This window comes from Microtus oregoni, unplaced genomic scaffold, assembly GCF_018167655.1.
Source record: "Microtus oregoni isolate MIOR12 unplaced genomic scaffold, Mior012 000031F_ref0000149, whole genome shotgun sequence".
NCBI lineage: Eukaryota > Metazoa > Chordata > Mammalia > Rodentia > Cricetidae > Microtus > Microtus oregoni.
This window is the reverse complement of record NW_024543090.1, coordinates 22,011,646-22,033,763: the sequence shown is the minus strand read 5'-3', so window position 1 is coordinate 22,033,763 and position 22,118 is coordinate 22,011,646. Positions and strand designations below refer to the sequence as shown.

The 22,118-nt window shown below is 42.9% G+C and overlaps 1 protein-coding gene across 1 annotated transcript in view; it reads right to left on the bottom strand.

Moving 5' to 3' along the window:
* Nucleotides 1-22,118, bottom strand: part of Stard9 (StAR related lipid transfer domain containing 9) — an 85,530-nt gene that overhangs the window by 49,038 nt on the left and 14,374 nt on the right. Inside the window, exons 4-7 of the mRNA XM_041678789.1 lie at nucleotides 5,691-5,807; nucleotides 3,823-3,855; nucleotides 3,673-3,734; nucleotides 689-801 (exon numbers count right to left, since the gene is read on the bottom strand). Of these exons, the coding sequence (XP_041534723.1) occupies nucleotides 689-801; nucleotides 3,673-3,734; nucleotides 3,823-3,855; nucleotides 5,691-5,807 (325 nt within the window). The remainder of the gene's footprint in view (nucleotides 1-688; nucleotides 802-3,672; nucleotides 3,735-3,822; nucleotides 3,856-5,690; nucleotides 5,808-22,118) is intronic.

Genomic DNA, 22,118 nt, shown 5'->3' with positions numbered 1-22,118 from the left:
AGGAGGGAGGGGAGGAAGGGGAGAGAGAAAAACAGGAGGAATAGGAAGGAGAGGGGCAAGGAACAGTTTGAAATGTGGAATATGTAACACTGATATATCCACTTGACAGTAACCATATAGTGGCTCACAACCATCTGTAACGAGATTTGGTGCCCTCTTCTGGCCTGTAGGGATACATGCAGGCAGAACACTGAATACATAATAAATAAATCTTTTTTTTAAAAAAAAAAAAAAAGTGTGTAGCACAACTGCCCAGCTCCAGGAGTCTTTTCTTTCTTTCTTTTTTGTTGTTTTTTTTTTGCTTTGTTTTTGTTCTTCAAGACAGAGTTTCTCTGTGTATCAGCTCTGGCTGTCCTGGAACTCATTCTGTAGATCAAGTTGGCCTCAAACTCAGAGATCTGCCTGCCTCTGCCCCTGGCTCCAGGATCTTTCAATCACTGTATCTAGGTACTTATTTATAATCCTTTATTACAATGTGTAATTGTTTGTCTTATGACACTTCCACCAGACTTTAAGCTTGGCCGTGAAGGCAGAGCCATGTCATGTCAGCTTATCAGTATACATCCAATGTCCAGTACAGTAAGCAGCACACAGAATCCAATCATTGCACAGGCTGAGTAAATGATGAACATTAGGAGAACTTCTACACCTCAGTTGGATCTCCAATTTCCAGGGAAGAGGAGCTCACCTTGGACATAGGGTCCCATCTCTGGGTGCTCCCTGACCCTCAAGCTATAGGACTTATTTTGACTGGATTGCTTCAAAAGATCTCTCACCCGTTCATTGTAGATCTCCAGGAAGCTAGAGACACAGAAAAAAAGGGAAGACAGTTAGACTGTGAAGGAAGAAAGAAAAACAATGGGTTGAGAATCAAAAGGTTCTGGATTCTTGTTCTGGCTCTGATCAACTTAAGACCTCAATCAAGCCAGGGTCTCCCTTATGTGTCTTTCTACAAGTGCAAAGCAAGGTTCTGACCTCTGGCTACCACTATTTCCCCATTTCTAACATCAGTGCCAATTTGAGATTTACTTTCAACAGGCTATTTTAACATAGTCTAAATGGCTTTCAAATGTGATCCTTCTGTTGTTCTGGGTTTTGTTTGTTTTATAATATTTGTATGGGGGACGCATATGTGAGTGCTGGTGCTCTCAGAGGCCAGAATGAGTCCATCCCCTAGACTAGATTATGAACCACCAGACACGAATGCTGGAAATCAAGCTTGGCTTCTCTGCAGAAGCAGTATGCACTTGTGATTTGAATGAGAAATTTCCCCCATAGAATCAGGCATTTAAATACTTGGTCTCTAGTTAGTGGCACTATTTGAGAAAGGTATAGATGGTGGTTGTGGTTTGAATGAGAATGGCCCCCATACACCATGGGCTCATATATTTGAATGCTTCGTCCTTAGTTGGTTGAACTGTTTCTGAGGCACTATGAGGTGGAAGTGTCAGTTGGGGGAGGCTGCGAAGTTTCAAAAGCGCACACTAGCCATTCCCGGTTAGCCTCTCTGCCTAATGCTTGTGGATCAAGATGTAAGCTCTCCAGTATTCCTCTCACCATGTTCCCTGCTATGGTGGTTATGGCCTCGAACCCCTGGCACCATGGATGTCACATCAAATGCTTCCTTTTGTAGTCACCTTGGTCATAGTGTCCTCTTGCAGCAATTGAAAAGTAACTAAGACAGTGAGCAGAACAGCCTTACTGGAAGATGTGTGTCACTAGGGCAGGCTTTGAGATTAAAATCCTCCTGACAGTCCCCACTAGTTCTCTCAGCTTCATGATTATGGTTTAAGATATGAGCTCTCAGCTTCCTGTTCCTGCTTTTTGTCACCTTGCTGTACCCACCATTATATATCCTAACCTTGTGGAACCCTAAGTCCAAATAAACTCTTTCTTCTATCAGTCGCTTTGGTCTTGGTGTTTTATCAAAGCAACAGGAAAGGAACTAAAATAGCATTTTTTTAGTTAATTTTTTTAAAACTTAATTAACATTTTTTCCATTTATTTTACAAGTCTCTTGCCAACCCTAAGGTGGCTCCCTTAACTAAGAATTGTGCTTCCGTGCTCCCCTATCCAACCTTCCTTTATCCCAATCATCCTTTTTCCCCAAGTTCCCCCCATCTTCCCCTTCTTCCTTTTCTCTCCCCATCTCCCCTTACCCCCATCCCACCCCACCCCCAAGATCCCAATTTTCTCCCCGGCAATTTTGTCTACTTCCCATAGCCAAGAGGATAACTATATGTTTTTCCTTGGGTTCACCTTCTTACTTAGCTTCTTTAGGTTCACCAATTGTAGACTCCGTGACCCTTATTTATAGCTAGAAACCAATTATGAGTGAGTACATCCCATGTTCATCTTTTTGGGTCTGGGTTACCTCACTCAGTATAGTGTTTTCTATTTCCATCCATTTGCATGCAAAATTCGAGAAGTCATTGTTTTTTACCACAGCGTAGTACTCTAATGTGTAGATATTCCACACTTTCTTCATCCATTCTTCCAATGAAGGGCATCTAGGTTGTTTCCAGGTTCTGGTTATTACAAATAATACTGCTATGAACATAGTTGAACAAATGCTCTTGTCATATGATAGGGCATCTCTTGGGTATATTCCCAGGAGTGGTATTGCTGGGTCCAGGGGTAGGTTGATCCCAAATTTCCTGAGAAACCGAAACACTGATTTCCAAAGTGGTTGCACAAGATTGCATTCCCACCAGCAATGGATGAGGGTACCCCTTCCTCCACAGCCTCTCCAGCAAAGGCTATCATTGGAGTTTTTTATTTTAGCCATTCTGACAGGTGTAAGATGATATCTCAAAGTTGTTTTGATTTGCATTTCCCTGATCGCTAAGGAGGTTGAGCATGACCTTAAGTGTCTTTTGGCCATTTGAAATTCTGTTGAGAATTCTCTGTTCAGTTCAGTGCCCCATTTTTTAATTGGGTTAATTAGCATTTTAAAGTCTAGTTTCCTGAGTTCTCTATATATTTTGGAGAGCAGACCTTTGTCTGTTGCGGGGTTGGTGAAGATCTTCTCCCAGTCAGTAGGTTGCCTTTTTGTCTTGGTGACAGTGTCCTTTGCTTTACAGAGCTTCTCAGTTTTAGTAGGTCCCATTTATTCAATGTTGCCCTTAATGTCTATGCTGCTAGGGTTATACATAGGAAGCGATCTCCTGTGCCCATCTGTTGTAGGGTACTTCCCACTTTCTCTTCTATCAGGTTCAATGTGTTCAGACTGATATTGAGGTCTTTAATCCATTTGGACTTGAGTTTTGTACATGGTGATAGATATGGATCTATTTTCATCTTCTACAGGTTGACATCCAGTTATGCCAGCACCATTTGTTGAATATCAATTACAGTTTTCCCTCCCTTCTCTCCTTCTCTCCTGTGCATCATGTCCCTTCCTCCTTCCATCCCCCCTTCCCCATCCACTCCTCCTCTGCCTCCATTCAGAAAGGTGCAGGCCCCATGGGCTTGAACAAAGCAGGGCACATCAAGTTGAGGCAGGACTGAGCTCCTCCATCTGCATCAAGGCTGGTTGAAGAAATCCAGCATGGGAAACAGATTCCCAAAAGCCATCTAAGCATCAAGGACAGGTCCTGGTCTCACTGCTAGGAGCTTTACAAATAGACCAAAGAACTAGGATATTTAGGGGTCTGGAGCTTGAGTTCTTACCTTACTTTTATGCTGCGGGAAGAAGGCAGTGAGGCACAGTCATCTTTCCTGATGAAGAGAGCCTGCACAAAATCAGAGGGTCAGATTTCCCTGAAGGGAGCTGACATAGGAAACTTACTCTGAAAGTACATCATCAGAGAGAGTCTATACCTCACATATCCGTGGGGTCAGCCCAACAGAAGCCTGGATGACAGAAAAAGAAAAACATTATTGTTCACTCTGGGCAATGCTCCTGCTGCCCTCCTCTTACCTCCAAACACCCGGGATCCTGGACCCCCCCAAACACAGAGGAGGGGTGTGTGGGCTTAGTGCTAGCTAGCCACTATAGAAGGACGTATAAAACTTGAGGCTGGCACTATCAAGAGATGATGGAGGAAGGTCATTGGCTAATAAAGGAACTGCCTTGGCCCATTTTATTGGTTAGGACGTAGGTAGGTGGTGTAAACAGAACAGAATGCCAGGAGGAAGAGGAAGTGAGCTCAGTCTCCACAGCTCTCCTCTCTCTGGAGCAGACGCCTGAGAGAGACGCCATGCCCCGCTCCCGGGATGAAGCTCTGACCCAGGATGGACATAGGCTAGAATTTTCCTGGTAAGCGCACCTTGGGGTGCCATACACAGATGATTAGAAATGGGCTAAATTAATATGTGAGAATTAGCCTAGAAGAGAATGGGCCAAGCAGTGTTTAAATGAATACAGTTTGTGTGTTGTTATTTCGGAGCATAAGCTAGCCGGGCAGGCGGCCGGGGTGCTGGGAACGCAGCCCCGCCGCCCATATTACTACAAAGAGACACAGATGAGAGGCGGATTATCGCCATAAGATAGATAGGAGAAGCTGGCAAACTTAGACATGTGCTTTCCTGCAATGAACTTTATCATTTTCCACCACTAATGTGGTCTCTTCTAGATCCCTACTGTGTCTAGATCCCTAGATAGAGAAGCACACACAAACACCCTCTGCAAAACTGCAAAAATCCAAAGAAGTAGGTATTTCCTCTATCTCATAACCAGAGGCTTAAGGTTTTATCCCCTTTGACCTAGTAGTATTTTTTTTTTAATTTCAAATGTCTGAAACCACACTAACCACAGACAAAGGAAACAGTGAGCTGTACCCAGAGAAGTGGGCTATTTTTTCAGATTGTTTCTATACAATGTTATTTGTCAACCAGTGCCCAGGTCATCTCACTAGCATACTTCTGTATCTTCTATGTTTGTTTGTTTTGTTTTGTTTTTTCGAGACAGGGTTTCTGGAGCCTGTCCTGGAACTAGCTCTTGTAGACCAGGCTAGCCTCAAATTCACAGAGATCCACTTGTCTCCACCTTCAGAGTTCTGGGATTAAAGGCTTGCACCACCACTGCCTGGCTAGAAAGGGTATTCTTAAGGAATGCTATCCCCTTAATTTTATTTTTATTGCTGTTGTCTGTTTTGAGACAGAGTCTCAGTGTGTATCCCTGGATGGCCTGGAACTCATAAAGATTTGCCTTGCCTCTACTACCTTCAAAGATTAAAGGGATTAAAGGCATGTGCCACCATACCTGGCATTATCCCCTCAATTTTCTGTGATTATTGCATTATACTCTACATTTTTAAAAGCCCCCAGCAAAGCTACATCTCTTGCTTTCTTCTAATATACATAGCTTTGAAAGCTGAACACAGCATTCTTATCCCTGTATAGCACTAAAATGCAGTCCAGGTTTAACCCCAGTCAAATTGTGAAGCTTTATGTGATAAACCGTAATACATATATCCAGTGGGACCAACAAGGACTCATTGTCAAAGGGAATCATGAAAGTCTAGTTTTTCAAAGTTTCACAAAGAGAGACTAATTATACAAACTTTACTGTTCAGGTAAACTAGTGAAATGCCATTGTTAAGTATAGGAGAGGGTCACACGCATGCCTTTAATCCCTTTAATATTGATTATGGAGGTCATGTTCCTTATCACAGTGGTAAGGACAATGTAAGATACAGGTTTGCTGTGACATTAGGAAGATAGTTCACTCCAGTGCTGACACTTACTGGAGTCCCCAGCATGGTATATGTCTTCCCAGAGCCCGTCTGCCCATAGGCAAAGAGGCATATGTTGTAACCTTGGGCAGCTCCAGACAGTACTTCAGTACCCAAGTCCTGGAACACCTGTAACAACAAAAGTAGAAAGCTTATTGATCCATCTTCCCACAGCACATTTAAAAAATACATTAAATCTAAAAAAAAATAAAATTAAAATATTGGGACTAGAGAGATAGCTCAGCGGTTGAGTGAGGTAACCCAGACCCAAAAAGATGAACATGGGATGTACTCACTCATAATTGATTTCTAGCCATAAATAAGGGTCACAGAGTCTACAATTGGTGAACTTAAAGAAGCTAAGTAAGAAGAACCTTAATCTGGTGATGGATGGAGATAGAGACAGAGATCCACACTGGAGCACTGGACTGAGCTCCCAAGGTCCCAATGAGGAGCAGAAGGAGGGAGAACATGAGCAAAGAAGTCGGGACCACGAGGGGTGCACCCACCCACTGAGACAGTGGAGCTGATTTATTGAGAGCTCACCAAGGCCAGCTGGACTGTGACTGAAAAAGCATGGGATAAAACCGGACTCTCTGAACATGGCGAACAATGAGGGCTGATGAGAAGCCAAGGACAATGGCACGGGGTTTTGATCCTACTTAATGTGCTGACTTTGTGGGAACCTAGCCAGTTTGGATTTTCACCTTCCTAGATATGGACGGAGGGGGGAGGACCTAGGACTTACCACAGGGCAGGGAACCCTGACTGCTCTTTGGACTGGAGAGGGAGGGGGAGAGGAGTGGGGGGAGGGGGAGAAGGGTGGGAGGAGGGGGAGAAGGTGGGAGGAGGGGGAGAGAAATGGGAGGCTGGGAGGAGGCTGAAACTTGTTTTTTTTCCTTTTCTCAATAAAAAAAAAAAAAAGAGCACTGGACCTCAGGTTCAATTTCCAGTACCCACATGGCAGCTCACACCTGAACTAGTCATTCATAAGAATCACTTCAGCTTCACAAGAAAAGATTTTAAGGGAAAATTCAAATTGCTCAAATATTCTTAGGTACCTACTGAGTACTAGCCTCATTTTTTGTTTGTTTTAAAATACGTTTCCTAGTCCTTTTTGTTTTCTTTTTTTCCTCAAGACAGGGTTTCACTGTGTAGCTCTGGCTGTCTTGGAACTTGATTTGTAGACCACTGCCCAGTGCTAGTCCTTTTAAAAAGGATTTATTTTCATTATCTGCGTGTAGGTGCATGTAGTATGTGGAGTATGTGCACACATGTGTGAGTGCCTGGTGAAGCCAGAAGAGAGCATCAGAGTCCATGGAACATAAGCTACAGGCAGTAATGGCTACTTGGTACAGGCACTAGAAACCAAACTTAGGTCATCTAAAAGAGCAGTAAGTATCTCAAATGGCTGAGCAGTATCTCAGCCCCAGTGTTCTGTAGTCTAACACAAAAGAGCCTAAGGCAGGACAAAGATAAAAAGGCAAAAACCTGCTCTTTCTGATACACAGAGAAATGCTCACTAAGGCTAATGAGGTGGTTACAGTGAAACACTGCTCAAGAAGGTGACTCATGGTCTGAAGACCCCACAGGACCAGCTAGAAGTTAGAGAGCGCTGTCCCTGACAGTCGCTCCTCTGACTGCTCCTGATAACTGGCAGGTTCTGCTGGACAATTGTTTCATCTGTGGTCAGGTTTTGTGACTAATTCAGAAACCACCAGTAATCCTCATGTGACAACTACACTTTAAGTTTCCTGAAATTTCAACTGAACTCTGCCAGGCAGCATCCAAACACTCTTGACCACTGATGCTGGTCTTGGTGGGAAGCAGAACCCAGTTTTCCACCTCGGAGCCCTTTCACTTGCTGGCAGCTGGAACAATGACACACACAAGGAGGCTGCCAAGCAGGTAGACAGTCCCATTTGACTTCCCGAAGAAAGACACAAAAGCAGAACAGCAGATGACAAGTTCTCCAGGAGTGCCCAGCACAGCGGCGGAAGTGTCAACTATGGCGCTCCTGCCAGCCTACTCTGTGTGGCACTGCCTGCGATTCCTGCTGCCGAGGGGGCCCCAGTGCTTTCCTGATTATTTTATCGACTTCCCTTTCACTTCTGTGAAACATCTAGTATGGTTCCAAATTGTGGTGTGCATCTAGTCTTCTACTTCAAAGTTGGTGATCCTAGGCAAGTTCCTTGCATTTTGTAAACTCCAGTTTCTCCAGCTGTAAGATGTCTATCACACAGACTGCTGTAGAGACTGCTGTCACAGGCGAAACTGGGGGCAACCAGGTAAAGACAGGAGCTAAGTCAAGACTACATTGTTCCGTATTCCAGCAGCTGCACTTAGGCTTCTTGGCAGTGATTGCTTCTGTTTGCTTTTTAATGCATCCATGGTCTAAGCAAAAGGCCAAAAGAACCCAGGGTGCTGTGAAGACTTGAGCTCTGTTCAAGAGAGATCCTTCCCATGGTCTCTCTTGTAGCTCTCTCTAGTCACACAAACTATGTTAACAAAGTTAAAAATTGGGAGAGGTCTTGCTTGCCTCCTAAAGTCTGGCCAGGTGACATTCCTTGAGTCTGAAGAAGCAATATATTTTGCTGCATTAGACTAGATGAGTTGACTACCATTCATTCACTATTTGAAATATCCTCCACACACTCCAGCTTCCTGGGGCAGGAGGTGAGAACAGAGGTGGAAACAGTGAAGGGCCACATCTAAATCTAAACTTTATTTCTGCCCTGTTGCAGAATTGTTCATACTACCACTCTGCTGTGGCAATAAGGTTTACCTTGTATTTGAGGCCAGAGCTAGCTAATAGCTGACCAAAATTAGCCATAGAGGTTTTGGAGGACTGAGGATATATAGAGAGACATGGGAAGTAGTAGAGAGATGCTTAGAAAGATGTGTGTTCTTTGGATTAAGGAAGGAGAAAGAAAGGAGGTCACTAGTTACTTCTTTGCCTCTTCTCTGATCAATCTTCTGACTCGGGAGTTTTTATTAATAATAGAATAATTTAGGTAATCGTTACTACCCACAGTTTATGCTCAGCTGAGCAGAGTAAAGAGAGAGAAAAAACCAAAGATTGTTACTTCGTTCATGTCCTTATCCAAATGCCTATGTGTTCTCTGAAAGTACCACTGAAGAAAGCACTATAGCTGATGATAGAAGAATATCAACAGGATCAGGGCTCCAGTCAAGAATGATGGAGACTAAGACACAGTACCACAGCTGGGCGGTGTTGGCACACACCTTTAATCCCAGCACTTGGGAGACAGAGGTAGGTGGATCCCTGTGAGTTCAAAGCCAGCCTGGTCTACAAGCACTAGTTCCAGGACAGGCTCCAAAGCTACAGGGATGCCCTATCTAGAAAAACCAACAAAAAGATACAGTACCCACTCCTCAACAGCTGGTAGGCTTAGCTCACCAGATGATCCTGGAAAACCCACAACCTTAGAAAGAGGAAAACAGGGAGATAACACATGTTCCACTCCATCCACGTTAACACAATGAGACATAAAATAGCTCACTATTGCCGGTGGCCATGTCAGGGGAGCAGCGGGTGACAATTGGGGTTTGAGGTGTCAGCCCATCAGTAGGAGACTCTCTGGTGGGTGAGCTCAGTTAGGCAAGGCCCTGAGACCACAGACTCTAGGATCTCTTTTGATTCTGTTGTGCCTTTACATGTTGCTGTTGCTATCTTTCTCTGGTGTGAATCGGGTGTGGGGAGATGCCCTACTGCCTGTAATGTAATGTGTTTATCTCATGGAAACATCCTGCTCACTGGACATTTTTACCTGTAGACTATAATAAAAAATGACTTCTCTCTAACAAATACTGTTTAATTGATGATGATGATAATAATAATGTTATATTATACAATATGTTATATAATAATATTAAAAATACAGAGTTTTGATAATAAAAGTAACTACAAGGAAACGTCACACAGCAGGGGTCTATGTAAGGGGTCACTTAAGGAGCTGCCTAGGTCATAGCTCAAGTTAATGATTAAGAGAAACAGTTGAGTCCCAGGAACCAGGCTGGCTCAAATTCCTTTAATCTTAGAGCTGAAAGACTCTAATGCCAAAAGACATAGTCACGGGTCTCGGTGTGCATTATTAGCTGAAACAAAACGTTTTTACCTGTACTCTGTAAGAAATTTAGCACAGTCACTGTATGGGGTAGATATATTGGCTTGAAGAGCCGTATTTCAGAAATACCTTCATCTTGAAGAATCCCTGTAGAAAACAGTGAATGTTTTGCCAAGGGGTTCTGTGGCCATCCTATGACTTTGGTCACAAGACACCTCAGGTACATCTGAGGCTCTTGTATTATTGTGTACTGCACACAATGCACAGTAAATGACTAGAATCATGGAGGCATGTGATGGTCTTCAGTAAGACATGCAGATTTAGATTAGGGACCTTGATATGAGGAAACACTCTGTATCACAATCAATAGATACGCCTTTGTATGGCTGTTTGGGGTCCAGTCCAAGCACAGTCCACTCCAGTTCAGTCTATCAGAAGAAGCTGAACCTTCCTGCTGCTACATGGGCCTTAAAAAATACAGAAGAATAAAGAAGGAAATCATCAAGAGAGTGTGTGAGTGTCTTTTTCCTTAATACCCTCAGACAGAAATGTCTAATGCTGTGAATTGCCTTTGAACCCTGTGCTGCTTGGAGGCTGGTCCCCCAGGCAGCAATACTATAGTGGCATTTCATTTGTATTTTAATAAATAAAGCTTTGCCAGAAGACTAGAGAGTAAAACAGCCTCACTGTTCAGCCTTACACACACCTTTAATCTCAGTAGCCACACTAGTTGCAATAGAAACTGGTTGCTGCATGTCTTTAATCCCAGTGGTGCATGCTCTTAATCCCGGCCCTAGGGAGGATTATAAAGTGGGAGGAGACAGCTCTCAGACACAGTCTCATTCTGAGATTCCTGGAGGCAGGATCGCCATTTTTGGATGGAGGTCAAAGTAAGAGCCAGTAGCTGGCTGTTTTGCTTTTTGGGTCTTCAGGTTGAACCCCAATTTCTCTGAGTTTTTATTAATTGTGCCTCACAATATGACATCATAGTCTAAGAGTTAAGAGAAGTCATTGAACTACAGTCTGCCGCAGACACCAATTAAGAATAGATAGGTGACTTCCTTTATTTATTTTTTAAGAATTCAAGTAATGAGCCGGGCGGTGGTGGCGCACGCCTTTAATCCCAGCACTCGGGAGGCAGAGGCAGGCGGATCTCTGTGAGTTTGAGACCAGCCTGGTCTACAAGAGCTAGTTCCAGGACAGGCTCCAAAACCACAGAGAAACCCTGTCTCGAAAAACCACAAAAAAAAAAAAAAAAAGAATTCAAGTAATGGAACATATAGAATGCACAGCAACTGTAGACCTTTTTCTTTCTTCTCTTTCTCTCTCTCTCTCTCTCCCTCCCTTCCTCTCTCTTTCTTTCTTTCTTCCTTTCTCTCTTTCCTTTTTATTTTGTTGTTCTAAATAGGGTTTCTCTGTGTAACAGTCCTGGCTGTCCTGGAACTCACTCTGTAGACCAGGCTGGTCTCAAACTCAGAGACCCTGCCTGCCTCTGCCTTCAGAGTGCTGGGACTAAAGGTGTGTGTCACCATGCCCGGCTCAGACATCCCTTTCTCAAATCCAACTAGAATCAACAACACTGCTGACAATTTCCTAACAATGGTTCATCCAAGCATAGGGGCGGCCTACATATTCCTAGAGGGATTTGTCACTGATAAGTTGCTTTGGTTTAGATGGGTTTTTATTCTGTTAGCTATTACGTTCTCTAACCAAGTGGACTCATAGCAAAAGTAATTGTAAAAAGTGCATATGGACCCAGCAGTGTTAGTGCACGTCTTTAATCCCAGCACTCAGGCAGATCTCGGTGAGGTTGAGGCCAGTCTGGACAGCAAAGGCTGTTACACAGAGAAAGCCTATCCTAAAAACAACAACAAAAAAACCATATGGTTCCTGGATAGCTTTGTGTCATCTTAACACAAGCTGGAGTCATTTGAAAAGAGGGACTCTCAACTGAAAACAGTGCCTCCATAAGAGCTGCCTGCAGGCAAGTCTACAGTGTATTTTCTAAACTATTAATTGGCATGGGTGGTACCATCCTTGGGCTGGTCATCTCGGGTACTATAAGAATGCAAACTGGGCAAGCCATGAGGAGCAAGCCAGTAAGCAGCCAGCAAGCAGCCAGCACTCCTCCATGACCTGCATCAGCTCCTGACTCCAGGTTTTTGCCTTGCTTGAGTTCCTGCCCTGACTTCTCTCAGTGATGAACTGTTATCTGGATGTGTAAGATAAAATATGTCCTTTCCTCCCCAAATTGATTTTTGTCAATGGTGTTTTATCAAAGCAATAGAAACTCTCACGCAATTCCAATTCAGGATGAGAAAGTATTCAAAATAAGTACTAAATATTAAATTCAAATGTTGCTACCAGAACCTTTCTAGAAAAGAACTAGGAGGGGTGATGTCTCAAGTCTGAAAAGAGTTAGGTTTTAGAGGGAGTAGCAAGACCCTTTAAACCAGAACGTGGTTCTAGACAATTGCTGGCACTTATGATGCCATTAGTTACTCAGATTTTCGGGTACCAGAACTGTGCTTAGCCTGCCGATCACAGGGGTGATGAGATGACGACAAGAGAACACATGCACTCACTGACCCACATTCCCTTCAGGAAGATCTGTAACTTAGTAGGGCCAATTAAACTCTTCCTCCAAACAGATGCACTGAGAGTTAATAGGCAAAAACACACACTTTGAGATTTCTGTGTTGAAAAGCTGGCTCTCTGGCCAAATAACCTGAACTCAGTTTCCTCATTTGTGAAATGAAGATAATACTCCCAGCTCAAGGGCTGGAGACAGGTTAGTGGTAGAGTGCCTTGCCTATCAAATTCCAGAACTACAATCATCATCATCATCATCATCCTTAACATAGGGTTAACAGACATCACTTCAGCCCTGGCCCAAGTACAGATCAAATGCCTCTGTTCCTCTGGAGCAGATCATGCCACAGGAAACAGGCGTCAGCCTGCATATGACATTGGCAGATGAATAAAGACTTCCTGTTTGTCTGGTGTTCAGATCAGCTATGTCCTATGTTAAGTTATTCCATGTTGTACAAAACAATGGATTTTCTGGCTGAGCACTGCCCGAGGAGGCTCTACAAGCAGCTTTTGACTCCGTTTCAAAAGATGACAGCCCTGAGTGACCCAAAAGCTGTACCCTCTGTCAGCAGCAGTCTGTCAGAACACACTGACAAATGACGTATCCCCAGGACTACAAAGGGAGCCACCCAATACATTTCTTGGAGAGAACTGAAACTGTGAGAACACAAGGGCATTTTAAAATCATATAAGGGAACTGAGTATAAGCATGCCTTTAATCCAGCACTCAGGAGGCAGAGGCAGGGAGAACTCTAAGTTCAAGGCCATCCAGGTCTATAGAGTGAGTTCCAAGATAGTCAAGGCTACACAGAGAAACTGTCTCAAAAAAATGAAAATTAACAGCAACAAAATTATATAAGGGAAACTGAACCCAAGAACTTACTAGATATACCAGACCAACAAAAGAGTGTGATTTCCTTACCTATACCCCAAAAAGTGATGGACACCTAACACTATGATGGCATGGTCCCATACCAACTTATCTTCCGATATCTAGTATGTGTCTCATGGATTGAGAATCCCCAACTCGACTTGGTGCCCTGCTGTAGACACAGCCTACTTAATTGCCTGCTTATCCCCGTTTGCCTGTGTTTGCCTCTCTGGACCTGCCACCCCCTTTTCTGATTTGGGTTTGTTTCCTTTCATCTCTAAGCTATAGTATTACTGGGACTATCTAAATGTGGTCTGAAGATCACAGGGCACAAATACAGTCATTTCATTTTTCAATTTTGAAGGCTACATTGTGGCTATATCACAGAATGCCCTCTTGCAGGAAGTGCATACTGGAGCATTAGGGGTGACATTAAAATGGTTCAGGTGTGGGGTAAAATCTTTAAATGTACTGTCTTCTTTTTAAGTTTGTAAATGTCCCCAAAATTCTATTTTAATAAAAGGGCTGAGAATATAGCTCAGAGGTAGGGTGCTTGCCTGCATATACAAGAAACTGGATCCAATTTCCTAAAAGATATTAAGAAAGTAACCAGAAAGCACACCATATTTGGGTTAAGTCTGGGTCACATGGCTATCAATGTTGCTACCACTTTCTATGTGACTTTCTGGTGTCAACCACATGCTGTGTTTCTTTTTTCATCATTGGTAAAATAAGAATGATGAGAATGAAAAACTCAAAGTTTACTTTCATAATCAAATTAAATCAAATATGAGGAAATAATGTATGAAACTGCTCATCAAGCATAAGATATTTCACAATCTTACTGAGACAGATGAATAGTGACAATGAGAAAATAAACATGTTGCTGGCATAAGAAATGTGCTGTATGTGCTGGGAGGTGGTGGCACATGCCTTTAATCTCAGTACTTGGCAGTCAAAGGCAGGTGAATCTCTGAGTTTGAGAGCAGTCTCATCTACAGAGAGTTCCAGGACAGCCAGGGGTACACAGAGAAGCCCTGTCTCAAGAAAAAAAGAAAAGAAAAGAAAAAGAAATGTGCAGTGTGCTATGCACTGCATCACCAGGGCATAAATTAGACCAGGTGATGTTCAAAATAGAATCATCCACCAGAACTTCAGTACAAACACTACTCAGAAAAGGAAGTGAAAACCACAAGTGGACCAGCAGCAGTGGAAGCTGACTACCCTGAGCTCACTGGAACAGGAAAGAAGACATCACCAAACCTGAGATGAGGGAGGCAGGTAGGATGCCAGATCAAGGAAAGTCTGACTTAATGATCACCAGCCTGGACCAGTTCCATAGCAGGAAACTGCCCCCCCCCATCTCCTGACATGACCGTGAACCTCCATACATGTCTGCACACCACACATACACACACACCGGGGAAGGAAAACAAGCCTGATGATTGCATCTATGTGGAAAAAGTTTTCCGCCAATTATGCTGCTAGGAGCATATTTCCTGTTTTTAATCTTGGGCCAATGTTAGCACTGGAGACACAAGCGAACTGGTTTTATACTTTAGCAAAGCCAGTTGAAGCCCATCTCATTTTTAGGTTTGGTTTAAGAGATTAATTTTTGTGATGACCTGTGGGGTATCTGCCTCAGATATCCCACTTACAGTACAACTTCCTGTCTAAAGCCATAGTCCCCTCCCCCAGCCTTAAAGCCTTTGCAGAAGGAGCGGCTGCACACTAGTCACAATTCCTCAACACGCTGGCCTCAAGTCACTTCTTCCGCTTCAGCTCTCAGACTTCAAGTCCATCCCAAACTATACAAAACTCTAGTTTAACACCTATTTCTGGAACAAATGGAGGCTGAGGTGGGGAGATCTCAGTAAGAGGCCAGCCTAGGCCACACAGGAGAATTCTGTCTCCAAACCAAAACAAAAGCATCATATATATTAAAAGTCTTCTGGATTCATTCTGGAGGACTTGCATTCGTTCCCCCTCTGATTTGAAACTGGACACCCTAGGGTACAAGACAGATGAAAGAGAACTTACTTGGAAAGACAAGAGCCAGGAGTGCTGGGTTATACTAGGAAGAAAGCACAATGAGCTAGTGCAGGCCTGGAATCTCAGCACCCGGGAGGCTGAGACAGGAAGATAGCAAGCTGAAGGTTTATCAGGGTTATATAACGAGTTCCAGACTAGCCTTGGCCACACACTCAGACCCTGTCGCAAAACTCAAAGAAAGAAAAGAAAGTAGCACAATGACTACATTGTGACACAGATCCTAGTCGCCTGTGGGAGCATTCCAGCTACACTTCAACACCTAGCCCCTGGGTCACAAAGGAGTAAGTAGCATTCTCATTCACTGTTATAAAGTACAAACTATTGTCTGTATATCACAGAATACTCAAGTCCACTGAAGTACTCAGGTAATTTAGGATAAAACATCCTGATTGCATCCATAGACAAACACTTGCTCTGGTTACAGAACTAAAATCAGGTGGTGTTCTCCACTTCTCAGAAAGAGAGGAGTCACTAAGCAGGCCTGAAAATAACATGTCCTTCATTCATGACCATTGGCTCTTTCCACACTACTGTAAGACTTAACAGTCCAGTATCTTCTAAATGTCAGATACTTCATTTCACACTTCAAATATCAGAGGGAATCATAGAGTCAGGAGATGGGGCAAGTTCATACAGCACTTAGGAGGATCTAGTATAAAAGTCAAGACTTTGAGGCAGCAGACCTGGGTTTAAATCTAGGTTCCACACTTTCCAGGACTGCCATGGAGAAGAAATGATATAACAGAACTCAAAATACCCAGTCTACCTAGAACAGGGTGGCCCTCAATAGGTTTCTAATCCTAGCATGAGGGTGGCAGGGGCAGGAACAAGTTTGAGGCCAGCCTGGTCTACACAGTGAGAGTCTATCTCAAAACAACAACAGCATTTTAAGAACCCAGGCAAGATGGTACAAGCCTATAATCCTAGCACTTGAAAGGTAGGGGCAGAAGGCTTGTCCACACAGCAAGTTTAAGGCCAGTGTGAGCTACATGGGACTCTGTCTCTACAAAACAAAAGTCCTATTTTCTCCCTATAGAAGAAAGTTGGTTATGAAAACATTTCCAGAATTAACTCTGACTTTTCCAAACCCTGAAACCGAATCACTAAACTTCATGGAATGTTTCCAGATCCTTGAAGAGAAGGAAGAAGTTGTTTACTTTCTTAAAATGGATGTGGACAGAAGGAAAAATCATACCGGCCTGAAACCATGACATGTCTGTGTTTAACATCACCACAAACAAGATGACCAATTTAACATGAGAGGAATAATAGAGAGTAATTAAGGGTTTCTATTCTTTTTTTTTTTATAAATTTATTTATTTACTATGCTTACAATGTTCTGTCTGTATGTATGCCTGCAGGCCAGAAGAGGGCACCAGATCTCATTACAGATGGTTGTGAGCCACCATGTGGTTGCTGGGAATTGAACTCAGGACCTTTGGAAGAGCAGGTGATGCTCTTAACCGCTGAGCCATCTCTCCAGCCCCCATAGGGTTTCTATTCTTGTCAAATTCCATCTCAACAGAGTCGCTGCTTCTCCCAGCTACATAGAAGCTGTATTAATCTTCCTCCTGTGTAAACTCAGTGAGTATCCCTAAGAAGCACCTGTCTTATACCTAAATGCTGAGCTTCAGAAATAAGAGCTGAACAATGAAATGAGACACAAAGGAATAATCTACTATTTCTAAGAAATGTGTAAGGCAAATGAGCACATTTTTCTGCTTGCTTCTTCCATCCCTGAGGGACAGTTACTTAGGAGACCGTGTATAAACTAAGATAATTTTAGGGCTCAATTCCACATCTGCCTGAACTCCCCAGTGTAGCCTGAGGCATCTTGTTCATTTCCCGGTCAGCCAGGCCCGAAATGATCACACAGAAATTGTGTGAACACTGCTTGGCCAATAGCTTAAGCGTATTTCTAGCAAGATCTTACATCTTAAATTAACCCATTTTTATTAATCCATGCATTACCACGAGGTCATGGCCTAGTGCAAGGTTCTGGCGGGTTCCCACAGGCATCTTTCTCCTTGGATGGCTACATGGCATCTTCCTGATTTGTCTGCTCTCCTCCACTATCTGCTTAGAATTCGCACCTTGCCCTATTCTGCGCTGCAATAGATCTAAAGAAGCTTCTTTATTAACCAATGATATTCACAACATACAGAGGGGAATCTCACATCACCCCAGGGTTCTGCCTTTTACAGCTTGAAAATCCATGGGTGCAGTGGCCCATGTCTTTAATCCCAGCTCTGGGGAAGCAGAGGCAAGTGTATATCAGTGAGTTCAAGAGCAGGCTAGTCTAACATATCCAGACTAGCAAGGGCTATATAGTGAGACCCTGCTCAAAAATGAAATAAAATAAAAATCCAGACTATGAGTGATGTCTGGACATACTGTCACTATTGGAATTCAGGCTTTTATTGCATTCAGTCTTGAGGGAGAGGGAATATAAATACCCCGTACTCCCTGCTTCATAGTTGAAAAATACTGTCTGTCTTCTATGTCTTTCTGCAGAAACGAGAGAGATTTCTATTGACATTTAGACAACTGAACCAAGGGTCCCCCATGAATCCCGTACATGATATACTGAGGCCAGCCTCAGCCAGATGATTCATACACCTTGGACTAGATGGAATACATTGAATACTTCTTGACATTGTTGGCACAATACTGACATCTACAAAGTTTACATACTAAACTGTGCAATTGAGTTACAAAAAAAAAACGAGTCAAACAGTCGCACACTCAAACACACACACACCTCACACATTTGAATTAAGTTGACAAGCTTGCATCGGACTGCACTCATAGGTATTATAGGCCCCCACGTGGCCTTCAGGCTCCTGGCTGAAGGACAGAATGAAACCCAAGAGGGAACTCCCAAGTTAAATTAGTGACTCACATGATGCTCTGAGAAATCAGATCCTCTTGAAATCCAAGGAGCTGAGGTTAAATGTGTGTGTGTGTGTGTGTGTGTGTGTGTGTGTGTGTGTGTTACTTTCAAGTCTTAGGAAAGAATGTAAGAATGTCTCTCTCATTTTTTGGAAGAGAACCTACAGACTTAGGTTCTATCTTATTACAAACTAAGCAATCATATTGTTAATCAGATTTTAAAATGTTTTCATTAGCATATATTACCTATATATAATTTATTTCATTATGAAATTTTCATATGGGTACATAATATATTTCAATTACATTCTCCCCTGTTTCTTTCTTGCCTTTTTCCTCTCACCCTAACTCCCTTATACTCCCTCTTCCTAACTAGCTCCCCTTCTAATTTCATGTGTCTGTCCCTTTTTTGCTTATTTTCAACGATTTAGTGGACCGTGCACTTTATCAGTGGCGATACCACTGAAGACAATGTCTCTCCCTCCCTGACCACTGATAACTGCTTATAAATTCTCAAGTAAGCATGGGGCCCCGTGAGTCCCTCCCACAACACAATTCTGGCAGGCTCAATGTAGTCCAGCTCTTGTGTAAGTAATCACACCTGCTATGAGATTAAGAGTACAACAGCCCTGTCACGCCTGGATGCCAGTGTCCCACACCCTTCAGCTCCTTTCTCCAGCTCGTACACTCCTTCTGCCCCATCTTCTATAATATGAACAAAAATTTTTATACTTTCTTCCCATCATTGAGAATAACAATTTACCCACCCCTCTCTTTGTTTTTTGTTTTATTTTGTTTTGAGATAAGCTCTAGCTGTCCTGGAAACGACTATGTAGACCAGGCTGACTTTAAACTCACAAGAGATCCATCCACCTCTGCCTTCCAAATGCTGGGATTAATATGGGTACATAATATTACATTCGCTACCACACCTGGTATATATCTCCCTTGAAATTCCATGAAAAGCTTGGGTAAAATGTGTGTTATTTTCCATATTGTTGGACTGAGGAAAACTGCTCAATGGACAGAGTGATGGCCATGCAAGTGTGAGGACCACAATCTGTACCCCCAGCACCTCTAACTAAAAAAAAAAGTGGGAGCCAGTGGTGGTAATGCCACCTTTAATTTCAGCACTTAGGAGACAGAGGCAGGTACATCTCTGAGTTTGAGGCCAGCCTGGTCTACAGAACAAGTACCAATACAGCCACGGCTACAAAGAGAAACCCTGTCTCAAAAAAAACCACACATACACACACACACACTTAAAAAAAAAAGAAAGAAAGAAAGAGAAGAGGAGGGGGAGGAGGAGGAAGAGGAAGATGATGAAAAAGAAAAAGGAAGACAGAAGAAGGGAGAAGAAAGGAGGAGGAGGAGGAGGAGGAGGAGGAGGAGGAGGAGGAGGAGGAGGAGGAAAAAGAAGGAAGAAGAAAAAGAGAGAAGAAAGGCTGGGAGAATGTAGTTACCCCTTTGTAATCCCAGCATCTGGGAAGCAGAAGTGGGAGAGTCCCTACAATAAACTAGGTAGGTAGATTAGCTAGACTTGGTGAATCCTGGGTTCAGAGAGACCTTACCTCAATAAAACAGTGGAGAACAGCTGAGGAAGGCCAACTTCAGGCCTACATATACTTTCAACACACATACAGACACACACATGCCAGCACATAAGCATACCCTCCTGTGCAAACATGCACACACGCACGAGTAAAAAAGCATAGTACTTACCACACTGTGATTATCTGTCTCCTCTAAAAGAGACACATCAAATGTGATGCTGATTTAAGGGGAAAGGTTTGAGAAAGGAGGACCAATCAAGCAAGAGCAAACAAAACCAAGATGAAAACAAATTATTTCTCCTGTCATCTCTGTAGATATGCTTGCAATTCTAAAAAGGCAATTTTTACTAAAAGTTGAGATTATTTAAATGTATATAAACTGAAAAACAGTTAGACCACTGCATTGTTCCTGACTTCAAATTCCAGTCCCAAAATAATGCAGCACTCGAAGAGCAGCACGTAGGAGGAAGCATCTAAGACACACATTTTAAAACTCACTAAAAGCTTCAGAATAAACAATTTCTGACTTTGGGTCTGACTTTGCAAGGCAAGACTCCACCCCTAAGCTATAGCCCTAGCACCACCTGGCTTCAAAGTTACCCTGTTAGTATCTTCTCCAATTGCTGTGACAGAATACCTTGACAAAAAACAAGTTAGGCTGGGTATGGTGACGAACACCTTTAATCCTAGCACTCAGGATGCAGAGACAAGTGAATCTCTGTTGAGTTCAAAGCCAAACTGGTCTATTCAGTGAGTTAAAGGCACCAGGGCTACATTCTGAGATCCTTTCTCAAAACAAAACAAGATGGCAACTTAGGAAAGAAAGGGTTTATTTTAGTTTACAAGTCTAGGTAACAGTCCATTAACATAGGGGGTCAAAAGATAGGAGCTGAGGCAGCTGGCCACATCTACAGCTAAAAGTAGAAAAAGGCTGGGTAGCAGCGGCACATGCCTTTAATTCCAGCATTTGGGAGGCAGCCTGGTCTGCAGAGCAATTCCAGACAAGCTCCAAAACCAGACAGAAATCCTGTCTCAAAACACACACACATACACACACACATACATACACACATACACACACTCACAGAGAGAGAGAGAGAGAGAGAGAGAGAGAGAGAGACAGAGAGAGAGAGAGAGACAGAGAGAGAGAGAGAGAGAGAGAGAGAGAGAGAGAGAGAGAGAGAAGTAATGCATGTAGTCTCAGAGCTCAGCTTGCTCTCTCCCTTTCATTTAGTCCAGGGACCGGGCCATGAAATATTGCCATCCACATTCAAGAAGGGTCTTCTCAACTCAATTAAACCCAACTCACAGGCATGTCCATAGGCTAACCTAATCTAGACAAATCTTCATTGAGAGCTCCTTCCCAGGTGATTCTGGATTGTGTCAAGTTGACAATTAAAACTACACACAATACCCAGCCATGGTGTGGACACCACAGCATGTATCACTACACCTGATAAAGATTCTGATACCCTTGGTAGGGAACAAACACTATGTTAAGATTGATATTGAAAAGAAAACACTGAACATTTTTTGCTGACACAAACTCTTTTTGAGACAGGGTTTCTTTTTGTAACAGGGCTTTGACAGTCCTGTAACTCTCTCTGTAGACCAGGCTGGCCTAGAACTCACTAAGATTCCCCTGCCTCTGCCTCCTGAGTGCTGGAATTAAAGGTGTGAGCCACCATGCCTGGCAACTGACACAAACTTAATGCTATAGGTTTGTGGGCTACAACTCAATCATATTGCTCATCTTTCCAAAGTCATATTAAAACATAGCCATCAAAATAAAGTTAAAGAATATAACAGCACAGTCAATAAGATAAAACTGAATAATCTAAAATACTCAAACTGGAAAAATTGCATATATATATATATATATATATATATATATATATATATATATATGAGGGTTAGGGATATGGTGTGCCACATGCTGGACCATTCTGAGTATATGTGGGCACTGTACCCAGAGCAGTAATGTGACTTTCCTACGTCCTCCATGGTGGGGTGGGCTTTCAGATGACGCACCTGCCTTTGGATCATCTACATTCCTGTAAGTGTTCCCAATAAACATACTGGCTCACTAAGCTAGACTGTGGTAGAATCATTTCTTTTTAAAAAATAATTTGTTTTCTTTTTTGTTTGGTTTAGTAATACTTTTTATATACTGACAATTTCATACATATATACAGTGTATCTTGATAATATCCACCACACCCAAATCCCTCTTATTGTGCTCAATGTCCTTGAACATGTGCCTTTTCCACCTTCATGTTTTTTATGCTGTTTTGATTTTTGTTGATCACAGAGGAGAGAAAAGACAGCACCATTTCTTCCTTCATACCGTCTCTGAACACTGCACTTAGAAGGAGCCTTGCGTGATAGGTGT